This window comes from Thermobia domestica, chromosome 16 (genome assembly GCF_964235325.1).
Source record: "Thermobia domestica chromosome 16, izTheDome1.hap1.1, whole genome shotgun sequence".
Lineage (NCBI taxonomy): Eukaryota > Metazoa > Arthropoda > Insecta > Zygentoma > Lepismatidae > Thermobia > Thermobia domestica.
In genome coordinates, this window is record NC_137469.1 from 181250165 (window position 1) to 181262365 (window position 12201).

The 12201-nt window shown below is 37.0% G+C and overlaps 1 protein-coding gene across 1 annotated transcript in view; it reads right to left on the reverse strand.

Annotated features, from left to right (window-relative positions):
• The window catches only part of LOC145672705 (BCL2/adenovirus E1B 19 kDa protein-interacting protein 2-like), a 108714-nt gene that overhangs the window by 77866 nt on the left and 18647 nt on the right, over positions 1–12201 (reverse strand). Inside the window, exon 3 of the mRNA XM_081741876.1 lies at positions 4802–4979. Within this exon, the coding sequence (XP_081598002.1) occupies positions 4802–4979 (178 nt within the window). The remainder of the gene's footprint in view (positions 1–4801; positions 4980–12201) is intronic.

Below are 12201 nucleotides of genomic sequence, written 5' to 3' on the forward strand. Positions count from 1 at the left end.
GCATTCCTGATTAAAACGCAGTGTTAACACCTGTGTCGCATGACTACCTTTCCATTTCAAAAAATATCTCAGATTTCAAAATGGCGGCGGAGGTTCGTGATCTACTCTGCCCATTCTTCTTTTGCCAATATATGAAACTAGCACAATTTACTTTGTCTATCTTTCACTATTTTTACGATTCAACAGTTTATTTGATGTATTTCTACAGCATAGCATAGCCCTTCTCCCACCAACTTTGAAATCCTCCCCCTCCGTTTCTTATGGCGCTCATTTTCACATACTCTATCAGGTGCACTATGTCTCATCCCGCAACTCGATTCATCTATTTGGACCATTTACTGGTAAGAGCTGCACTGAATAAGGAATAGTACAATATTTTATTACTTATAAAGTTTTATTCCACGATGAATCAAGAGTTGTTTTAGAGGCTAAAGGTGGTCCCACGCCGAATTAATAAGGTAAATAGAATTTTCTTCGTGTCTTCACCATTTTGATAACTATATATATCCAACCCATCCCACACACACGCTTTTAAAATCGGGTGTGTCTCCAATTTTGTACCATCAACGTGCGGCTTTCTGCGTGTTGCAGCATAGACGTTTTATTATTTTGCTAATTATAATGTTACTACAGATCAGACACACACACAAAATTGAACTTTTGATATACGAGTTTGAGATGATCGTAGGTTCATCAGATACAATGTGGAAAGAATAGGAAGAAAGAAGTGAAAAACAATATTAAAGGAAAGCAGGACACAAGAGAAAAATAAACAAATGAAATTTTAGTTTACTTGTATATCTGTGTGTATTATAGTGTTTGAATTTAGTAAGATGTTTAGTTTATATACCCGCTTCAGTATTATTTTGTTCCTAATACGAGAGTGTGAGAAATATTTAGAAGAGAGTTGTTATGAAACATGTTCGTGAATATAGGACTACTGTATCTGTTTATATATATATATATATATATATATATATATATATATATATATATATATATATATATATATATATATATATATATATATATATATATATATTTGGCAGCCTTGTAAGTAGTCTGTGCCGGGAAACGCAGTATATAAGTTTTGTAAATTTGAGTCGAGCACAATATATTAATTAGATAGCAAATGTTGTGTTTGTATGAACAATTTCATATATAACCAACAACGCTTACTAATTTTATCACGAGTTCCAGACAGGTCACATGAAAACCAAAATACGTTAATGCCATTTAGAATACCAACACAAATTTCAAGTTTTGAAAAACTTATTAATGGAGTGCAGATACAAGAGAAGAAACAGAAAAGAATACTAGGAAGAGAAACACAATGATATCATGGGCAGCCATTTTGGATCTTTTTTTCTGTTTAGTGTCTTTGCCTTTCGTATATTAAACACCTTTGATTCTAGTTATACAGGGTGTTTTAAAACAACACTGACAACTGGAAAGTGATTCAAGATAAGACAAAAGTATAGGCCAACCTGGGTGCACAAATGCTTCCTTTCGGAGTTATAGGCTGCCGAAAACATGAAAAAATGAACTTTAAAGGTCCATAGCTCCGAAATAATGGGACCTACCGTAGTCGGGTCAAAACTTCACTTAGGAACTAATATGTGTTCTATCCAAAAATCCATGTTTCAGAATCTTAAGGTACTGATCAGTGCTTAAAGTGACATCAGATGAGGTGACGGTATGGAACAAATATGACCACTTAGAGCAGTAATTTTGACAGAACCCTAAAAAGTATCTCTACTCCTGACATTTTTGCACCATTTTTGACGTGAAAATCTATAGAAACAGAATGAGTGACTGAGTGAGGACTAATATGTAAATGTTTTACTCCCCATTATCATCAGCCTAGTATTCAATGAATATTGTTTGCCGTTTTATTCCATTGTATTGTATTGTATTGTAATCCACTACTATTTAATGATTTTTTCCAATTTCATTTCAATTTTCAAAAGCTTCTTCTGGTCTCGTTTTGTCTCGTGGTCAACATTAATTTTCTTATACCATACTTAGAGGTCTGCAGGGGCCCGAATTTTTAGCCAGGGCCCGGCCCGACTCGGCCTGTGATTTTACAATGAGACGCCCAACCCGAGTCCGAAATATGTTTTAGCACTTAGGCCAGAGCTTGTGTGATAATCAAATGAACCTAAAATAAGCCCGAATTACAGATACTTAATAATTAACGCAAAATTGTATTTTTATTTCCAGCAATTAGAGGTTTAATTTTGCAGTTGTGCTTTAAAAGTTCTCCAGAAAGAATGGTGCAATATATGTCGTTGTACAGTATATTTACAAAGTTAGGCTCGAGAAATATGGTTGTATATTTAAAAATTCACGGCCCGAGCCCGAAGTGATTTTTTATAGGCCCGAGCCCTTGCAGAGCTCTAACCAGACTGTCCCGGAAGTCCTGCACCATCAGCACACTGACCTGCATGAGGTAAAACTTTGGAAGGATAGGTGGCGCCACCAGTGAAAATTGTAGGCATGCATAGAGGACAGGTTCGTCTGATCAAGTGAAGGCAAGTACTGCGTGTGTAGCGAGCATTCCTGTAAAGTCAAAAAGGGCAACATGAGGACTAAATTTCAACTCGAGCTGTCCTACGAATTTTATGGAAAAAAAAGGACTAACTGCAAAAGCTGTAGCGAAGGAAAGGACCTTACAAAAAGCATTGAATTTCCTTGTCTGTCCGATTTGGGTGTCTTTTGGATATGTTGTAGCTGAGGACCTCCCGGAAAATTGTTTATATAGGGTCAACTCCCTATGACCAACCCTGTGCCCTCCAGAGATCACCAAAGGTTACACAACGGGTGTTGGTAGAATTGGTTCAAACATGGCAGACAAAAAATAGTTGTGTGTTATACTGGGCAACGGCAAATCAGGATAGTCCACGTAACGATGTGACTTTTGGTGATCTCTGGAGGTCACAAGGTTGGTTATAGGGAGTTGGCTCCATGTAAACAATTGACCGGGGGTCCTCAGCTAAAACATATCCAAAAATCACCCAAATCGGACAGACGAGGAAATGCAATACTTCTTGTACGGTATGACATTTGGTGACATCTGAAGGTCAGAGGGTTGGACATAAGGAGTTGGCCTTATATAAACAATTGACCAGGTGGTTCTCATCTACAACATATCCAAAAAACACCCAAATCGGACAGACAAGGAAATGCAGTGCTTTTTGTACGGCGTTCTTTGTCGTTTATAACACTGACAGCAGAACAGAGCAGAACAAAGAAATACTGGATCGACCGACAGCTACCCGTTGGTTCACAAAATTTACTTCGGGTGATTTAAGCCTCGCGGACAAGCCACGTAAGGGTATATCTCCGATGGATATTAATGGCCCTCTGCAAGATGCTGTGAGTGCTGAGACCCAATCGAGTACGTGTGTGTTAGCAAGAGTAGGCCCAGCTCGGAGTGGCAATTTGCTAGAATTTGTTTTAAAAAATCCGCGTGATCTTTGTTTCTGGTGGAGAATTGTGACAGGAGATAAGTGGGTGTTTTTGAAAAACCCTCACACACGTAAACAGTGGGCGAAATGTGACCAACACCCTGGCTGAACTTGACGTGTTTGAGTTGTTACCTCATCCTGTCTATAGTCCAGATGTTGCACCCTCAGATTGTTATTTGTTTCGATTTTCTCTCTCTCTCTCTCTCATTTCTTGTGTGGTCGGCTATTCAATTCATATGATGAAGCGCATGCTGCCTGTCGCGAGTTTTTCAATTCCAAACCTCCCAACTGATATCGCTATCAAATTGAACTCTTGTCCCAAACATGGGTGAAGGTCATCGAACATGATGGCCTGTATTTTTTTGAGTAAAAGTTTGTCTTTGTTTCTGATATTCGTGTTTCTTTTTCTTTCATGTATGGAGCAAAGCTTTTGGGACAATCTGGTAATTGTAAACACAGAAGTCCAGACAATGTCAAAATAATCCTTTTGAATTTAAAGAAGAGTCCTGTCAATGACAGAGGAGGATCCAGGTTAAAAATTTTAGGCGGGTGGTACGGCAGTTAAAATTTTCTGAGGGGGAGTGGATTGCTCGCCCAAATGTTGAAAAAATTCAAGAGCACAAATTCTGCCATTGAATAGGGTGATAGGGAACTGTTACTTCTTTCGAAGCAGCAGAACGAAGTATTTGATAGTACAAACATATTTGTTGACTGGATGCTAACGTCGCACTCATTTCTATGTGTAAAATCTTTTCTGCAAATAAATTACAATTTAAATCAGTGATTTTTACCGGTATGCCATACCGGCCGATTTTCGAACTTTCGGATGCATAACCGGCTCATACCGGCTCACTTTAAGCACTGACGCAACAATTCTTATAGAGAGAGTTTAGCTACAGGCATATAATTTGAAGTACTCACCAACAACCTCTATAAAAGTTGTTGCAGAAGTACCGCAGGTTTGTGAAACATGAATATATTTCGATAAGGCACATACTATTTTCTAAGTGAAATCTTGACCCGACTACAGTAGGTTCTATTGTTTTGGAGCTACGGACCTTTAAAATTCATTTTTTTCATGTTTTTGGCAACCTACAACTCCGAAAGGAAGCATTTGTGCACCCAGATTGGTCTATACTTTTGTCTTATGAATCACCTCCCAAACATTGTCGGTGTCGTTTTGAAACACCCTGGATAATGTTCGTAATATTATCATTAATTGATGATTCATTACGAATCAGCACATTTTTCATGTTCAGGTAAACTACGAATAGGTTATTGAAAGATAAAGGTTATTTCCAAGTACAAGTAGGAGGAAGGCGGCTCCTCACCTGGTTCCACTTGATAGCTATCTGAGAGAGGCAAGTCGAGATCCAATCCTCCGAGGCTTAGGCGGGAGTCGCACCGCGTTCGACTGACGGCCTGGGCATTGTCCACGGGAGGGCGGTTGTCCACCACTTCTACAGAATGGAGATTGTCCAGAGTTGAACGGCATGATAATGGCACTTCCTGCAAAGAGCATACACACAAACAATTATTCAGCATCTTTTAATAAATTGCACTCTAATAACATCTATTTTTATTAAATTGTCCCTATGCAACCCATTCTACTATTTTCCACTGGATTCAATGATCAATTTCATTTTGATCTGCTTCTCCTTCCTTGATCACATTCTGTCTTCCATTACTTTTTTTTTTTTTTTTTTTTTGTCTTATACCACACTGCTAAAACAAATGAAAAATAAAGCTATTATTCCGCTGTTTTTCACATCAAAACCGCAACATTTATTTTTAGCTGTTTTACGATATGTCTGATATTCTTCAGCACCATATATCAAGTACTTTCAATCCCCCCCCTTCCGTTTCAAGTAAGATCTATCTCAACCACGGGCGTCCTGGCGAGGGGAAGGGGGTCGTTACAACCAAATATATTCTAAAAGTGTAGTAAATGTTGGTTACTAGAAACTGTAAGGTAGTATGGAGGTGAACGGGACAACACCAGTCGGTGGGAAATTGCAGCCACTATTTTTTTTTTTCAAATGTGATTCGGTATGAAGGCTTCACTATAGGTGCTGCACTTTGCAACTAAGCAAACTAACTTGCATTAGTATGAGCACCATTTCTTTGTTGACGCGTAAAGAAATAGGAATTGAATGTTTATTTTCATTGTATTTCTTATAATTTATGGAAGGAACTGGAAGCTCAGATAAGTATAATTTGTGTGTGTAAATTCAGGTTAGATTCGTATTATAATCTCAGATTAATTTTATGTTATTTCGCTGCACTGTTTGTTTCTAGATAAAAAAATGTAACATCTTCGGGACCCCATATCGTTTGGGGCAATGGCAGTCAACAGATCAGACTTTCCCCACACATGATCGGTGCTCTCCACATCGGAATGTTTACCATTTTCTTTTTCTTCTGATACAGCAGGGAAGTATTTCACTATCACAAACATTAACCTGTATCTTTCCAAATGGTCCGAAACTACAAAAGGACTATTATGACAGCGTTATGAACGCAAAAGGACTTGGAATGTGCACTACAAAACATAATGGAAAGAACATCGCTTCGTGCTACTGCTAAATCTACAGAATTCCTTTCAGTACGTTTCAAGAGAGAGTTGTACATAATAATAAAATAAGAAAAAAAAAAAACTCAAGTGGCTTCCTTGGGGCGACATTCAATGTTGGGGAATGCACGGATTGGGGAAGGAAGGAACCGGCCTAGGACCTATAAGTTACGCACCACCCCGGCATTTGCTTGGTGTGAATGAGGAAAATTCAGAAAACATTATTCAGGATCGCTGGCCTGAAAAAGCTTTTTACACTTTCGACCGAGTGCCCCCACCGGGAATCGAACCCGGGACTGCTCGCACCGAAGAATTCGCTTAAACAAAATAACATTAAACATAACTGGAACCGAACAGCTGGAAGAGATTTGTTTGCAGATCAAGATATTCCTGACACACCTGATCAGTGCAATGTTGTCCTTGCGTCGTTGCAAAGTTCACAGTTTCTACAACAGGAAAATAACATCTCCGATCCCCAACCTAGCACCTCTTCACTTGTTGATGTGTCTTTTGCCAACGTTTCGTCTTTGCTTGCTTTACCTTCAAATACTGGAACTTCCGAAAAATGTCGAAGTATAAACGTAACAAAGAAACATTCTGAAAAATTGAAAAAAAAAAAACACCTACGAAAGAAGTTTTAAAATCTCAGGAAGAAAAGAAGAAAAACGCAGTGAGCAACAAGAGATAAAATAATTCTAATGATAAAGAAATTCGTGTGTCGAAAAAAGGAAAAGTTACTGTACAATTTTAGCTGAGAAGCTTGATGAAACCACGATCAAGGAAACAGATCTTCCATCCACTCTTAGGATGTTAGGAGTAAATAATGTTGCTTGTCCTCTTACAAACGCGAACTGTATAATTTGTGGAGAATTTAGTGCGTATGACGAATTATGGTATCTTTGTAGACAGTGTGGTTATTGGGTTCATGAGGAATGTAGTGGGTGTGATTCTCCTGTAAATTACACTTACGATTGGTATTTTAAAAACTAGCTAATAAGATTGAGAAGGTAGAAACAGATTAGCTTAGGTGAAACTTATGAGCTTTCATAAGGAACCTTAAAATATAAAACTGTAGAAACCATATGATGACTAGTACGAGTCTACGTTAGTCTATTGTACTTTATTACACATTATTTTACATCTATTGTATAATTTGAAGTAAAAATTTAGCTATATGAGAGTAAAATAACATACGTTTTGTTACTTTAGGCAAGTGAAATATTAATGAACATATTCTTACATGTCAAAAATTATGTAATTATTTTTTAATATTTGTGCTTTTTATATGTATCAATACTGAAAACTATTTTCTGTAATTATTTGATAAGTTGAAAAAGAAAAAACATAAGCAGAATAATCAATACGAAGTTGGCAAACCCTTAACTTCGTTATCTTATTACCCTACAGAGCTGACTGTCATTCCCGCACGTATAGGAAATTCCGGTCAACATCACATCTTTTTTTTAACGGTGGACATCGGTGTGATATAGATCCGAGCTTGTAACTACGCAGTGTTGTAGACTACTATCCATCAGATAGATATCGCTTGTTTCATGATCATATTTGGTGCGTAAAGTAAAATTTCCCTTAGGTGACCGCCATTCCCCCATATGTAGACATTACCTGACCAGGATAACACTGTCGATTTTGGCTAGGAGCGCCAGTGTTGTGTTTATCGAAGTTATTGGCAAACGCGTTGGGACAGGAGAGCAGAGAATGCCAGTGCTGCAGTATATCCAACAGTTTTCCAAATAGCAATTTAGTTGTTAGGCTTGTAAGTAATCTAATCTGTTTGAGCTTAATAAAGAGCACCATAAATTACGTGGTTGTTATTGAACGTAGGAATGGGTGACCATTTCTGCACTAATGAAGACATAGCCTATTGTGGATATCAATATATGCACGGAAATCACCAATGCAAGGATAACATAGCACAATGATAATTCAGTGAGCTGCTACCGTGCATTAAGCAGATTGTATAAAAAATCTTATTGGATTTCATTATAAAAACAAGAGTAAAAGGAATAATGGATCAGTTTTAGGCTGATCAGGGCCGTCTTAAGGCGTGTGCGACGTCTGCAACTGCACACGTGAGCATTTTAGGGAAGAGTGTAGAAAACCGAAAAAGATTTTAAAATAATATGGTGAAACTGTTTTATATAATTTTGACAGCGAACACACAATATTTTCTAAATTTTCTATAATTTCGTAAATATTCTCGACTTACAAGTCTGTTATTTACTGAAATAAGAGTATGTATTGTTCTTACTACTCCTGAACTAAAATAAATACGATATACAATCCTATTTTGAACTAGTTTATTGTCAGCATATTACAAAACTTTCAATAGCATTGTTATTTTCGAACAAATAACAAGTGTACTAGGAGATGCTGGTAGTTTTATTTTCTATTGTGGCAAAATAGTAAAATATTGTAATGGTAAATTAGCTATTTATTTCGACACAATGTATATTGTAGTGAGCTATGACTGAATTTTAAAGCTTGATTATAGAAAAGTATTTTAAATGAAGTCATTAACAAAATATTAGTAATAAGTTAGATTTTGCAATAGTTTATTTAGTTTCTTTGAGCGTCCATTGAAAAAGGTAGTTCAAACCAATAAGTAATAGGCCTTTTACACTTCTAACTGAGAGGGGTGGGATATTAGTCCATAAATGATGTAATTTTAAGATATTATTTCACTTTAGTTTTTAAGTACAAACAGCTCTGAAATGCTAATTTCTAATGTTTATTTTTAAAAAATATTTGGGGAAATCCCCCAATTTTGCTAGGAGTATTCCATACACCCAACCCCTTCTGGTGTGAGAAGAACCATAATTCAGTGTTGCACACACCATTTAGCTCTTAGGCCGGCGCTGGGGCTGATAGTTTAGAACAGAGCTTTCCAAATTGGGTGTCGCGAGATTTTTTAAAAAGTAATTCAGAATTTTAAAGGAATGAATAACTTGTGACGAAAGAATATTAACTTTTGTTCAGTGCATTAACTGCGCGATCGACATGGTTTTCCCTGTATTCACCACGAATGTTCATGTTCATTTACAGATATATTAACTGGAGTTGACTCCCTTTGTTTACGAACAAAGTGAGATTCTGAAAAATGATAGCAACTGACTCCAATCCATCAAAAACTTGTATTTTTCCTTTAGTTCAGATAGGAACGTCACATCATTTTACCTGCTGACGCGAAATAAGTATTTTGTTTTTAATTAAACGGGTGCAGTATGCGTATTTAATTCTTGTAGGTGAAATAGGTTTAATAATAAAATAATTTTTTCCTTGACGTTGCAAGAGCAAATATCAAGAGCAAGGCTGTGGAGTCATTGTATGAGTAAAAGAGCGTGTATTCCCACGCGATTCGCTGGAGTTTTCTCATCGCTGGATTGGGGTCTCATTAGGTGTTCCATTGTCTTCCGCAGGTGCATGTAGATCTTCTATAGAACAAGCAGTCAAGTGTTTCTCATGAAACGCCTCGCTTCTTTCGTATAATTAAGTAGGAACATTGGAACTTGAATAACGGACAATATGCTGTACTTCCGCTCTACTAGTTCCTGCTAAGCAATTTTTCATTTAGCACCCTCTGCATATTTCTTTAAGAAACACAAAGTCAAATCACCTACAACTGGTTCTTTCATTTTCACTTTGCTTTACTTGTATTGCTCTCCAAGATCTTGTAAGTTCAGCTTTAGCCGGTTCAGTGCAGCCGTTGTGCCTATCAGCAGTTCGTATGCTGTTATCACCAAAGGCAAATGCAAAGGTTTCTATGCACTATCCCACAAAGGTTGTTATGCGTGTTCTTATGTCCTGCGTAGTGTTGCATAAAATTACTGGAAATTTTGACCGTCCGAAAAAAGCTTCTTTAAAACAAATCAAAAGAATCAATATATTTCAATAAAAAAAAAAAAAAAAATTCTTGTGAGCCTTACATCTGGAGAACTACATATAGCGTAGATATACCCAAACTATCACTTAACTCAGTATGATGTGCTTATTCCGTAGAAAATACGAAAACTTGATTTAGGGATCGTTCAAACATTTTGTGGCCCCTGATCCAAGATCCAATACATTTCACTCAAAAATGTTCTTGTCGCCTTATATCTGAAGAACTATCACTTAACCAAACCCAAACTATCACTTAACAGAGTATGATGTGCTTATTCTGTAAAAAATACCAAAACTCGATTTAGGAGCCGTTTAAAACATTTCTGGCCCCTGATCCAAAAACTAATTATTAGCCAAGATCGGAATCTTTTGATTTATTTATTTTTATATTTATTTATTTATTTTTTGATCATTCCTAAAATTCTTGTTTATCGTTAGACCAATAATAATCTGTTCTCAGTTTACTGTTAGTAAGAATTAGTTAATATCCCTAAAAGATACAGCAGGCAATTTTTCGCCTCCTTCAAACCTACTACCCTTTTGTACAAGAATACAGAGAGAGAGAGAGAGAGAGAGAGAGAGAGAGAAACCTTTCGAGATCAAAGGTTTCTAACTTATTCAAAGAAAAAAAAAATACTCGAGACGGGTTTTATGACAATGCAACCCCATCATTCCCAGTACCAAAATAAACATATACATAATCTTTCCATACTGGCCAGAGGCAAATGTTTAAAAATTAAACGCCAGCTACTTTACATATTGAATTATAGAGACGTTTGAACAAGCTGTAGAACGGAGGTCATAATACAATATGTTATGAAAAAAATATATACAATTTTCTCTAGCTGCATCCAATCAAAATTTCTGGCGCGCTCTTGTTTTAGCACGAATGCCCAAAAATACCCACTAAGAAAACTTACTTGTGCTAAAACAAGAGCGCGCCAGAAATTTTGATTGGATGCAGCTAGAGAAAATTGTATATATTTTTTCTCTCTCGGGCAAATTCCAACCACCCTGATCAAAAGGGAAGTAACACAATGGTGTACGCACGAAAGTTTTCTATTAACTCACTCACTCTATGGCGTATGAAACCCGAAGGTTCAATGCCGCATTCGAAAAACTTCTCCACTGACTTCTATCTTTAGCCAACTGGATCCAGTTTCTACTTCGTATTCCTATTTCTGCGAGATCCATCTTAATATTGTCCCTCCCATCTGCGCCTAGATCTTCCAGTCAAGACTTTGAAAGCGTTTCTACTTTCTTCCATCCTGACTACATGACCTGCCCATCTAAGCCTCCTAGATTTGATGACCCTAACAATGGTTGGTAAGTCGTATAAATTATGTAGTTTCTCGTTATGAAGTTTCCGCCATTCCCCATTCCCGTTCCTCTTGGGTCCGAATATTCGTCTCAGGATCTTATTCTCAAATACTTTCAGTCTACGTTCTTCCCTCAGAGTAAGCGATCATGTTTCGCAACCATACAGAACAACAGGCATAATTATTATTTTATATATTTTAAGCTTCAAATTCCTCGATAGAATTCACGATAACAAAGGATTTTGAACTGAATAATGACACGAATTCCCTGCTTTCAGTCGACATTTTATTTCTTCATGAATATGATTTTGGTCTGTCAGTATTGATCCTAGATACTTTAAAGTATCCACTTTATCGAAACTATTATTTGACATTTTAACGTATCCATAATTTGCCGTATTACGATCTCGACGAACTTTCATGTATTTAGTTTTCTCTGCATTTACTTCTAAACCAATGTCAAGGTTTTATATTAAAGAAGAATAAAAGTTTAGTACATTAAGATGTATACAAACACCTGAAAGGATATAAACTTAGGAATTTAAGACCCCTTCCCCCCTTCCTGCTTTCCGTTGATGAAATTCTGCGCGCTATTGCTAACAAGCACCCCGATTTGCTTGCCTTGGTACAAAGATCCAACCGGAGTCATCGTTTCTCCAGCGATGGACCTTGAGATCGGTTCAGTTAAAGTCACTCAGCTGAGGTTGCATTTTGCATATAGCGATTTAAGATGCATTCAACAAAGAAAAAGAAATGAAAGTTGCTGTGTGCACAGAGATGTTGCAAACGAAGACACGGAAATCTTCCTCACGACACAATTTACGAAAAAGCCACAACACTAACAGACAGATGGGAGTGAAAGTTCTCCGCAAACCAATACACAATTTAATGCTTGCTTTGTCAACAATCTTGAATGGAAGAATGCCTTCGCTGCGACATT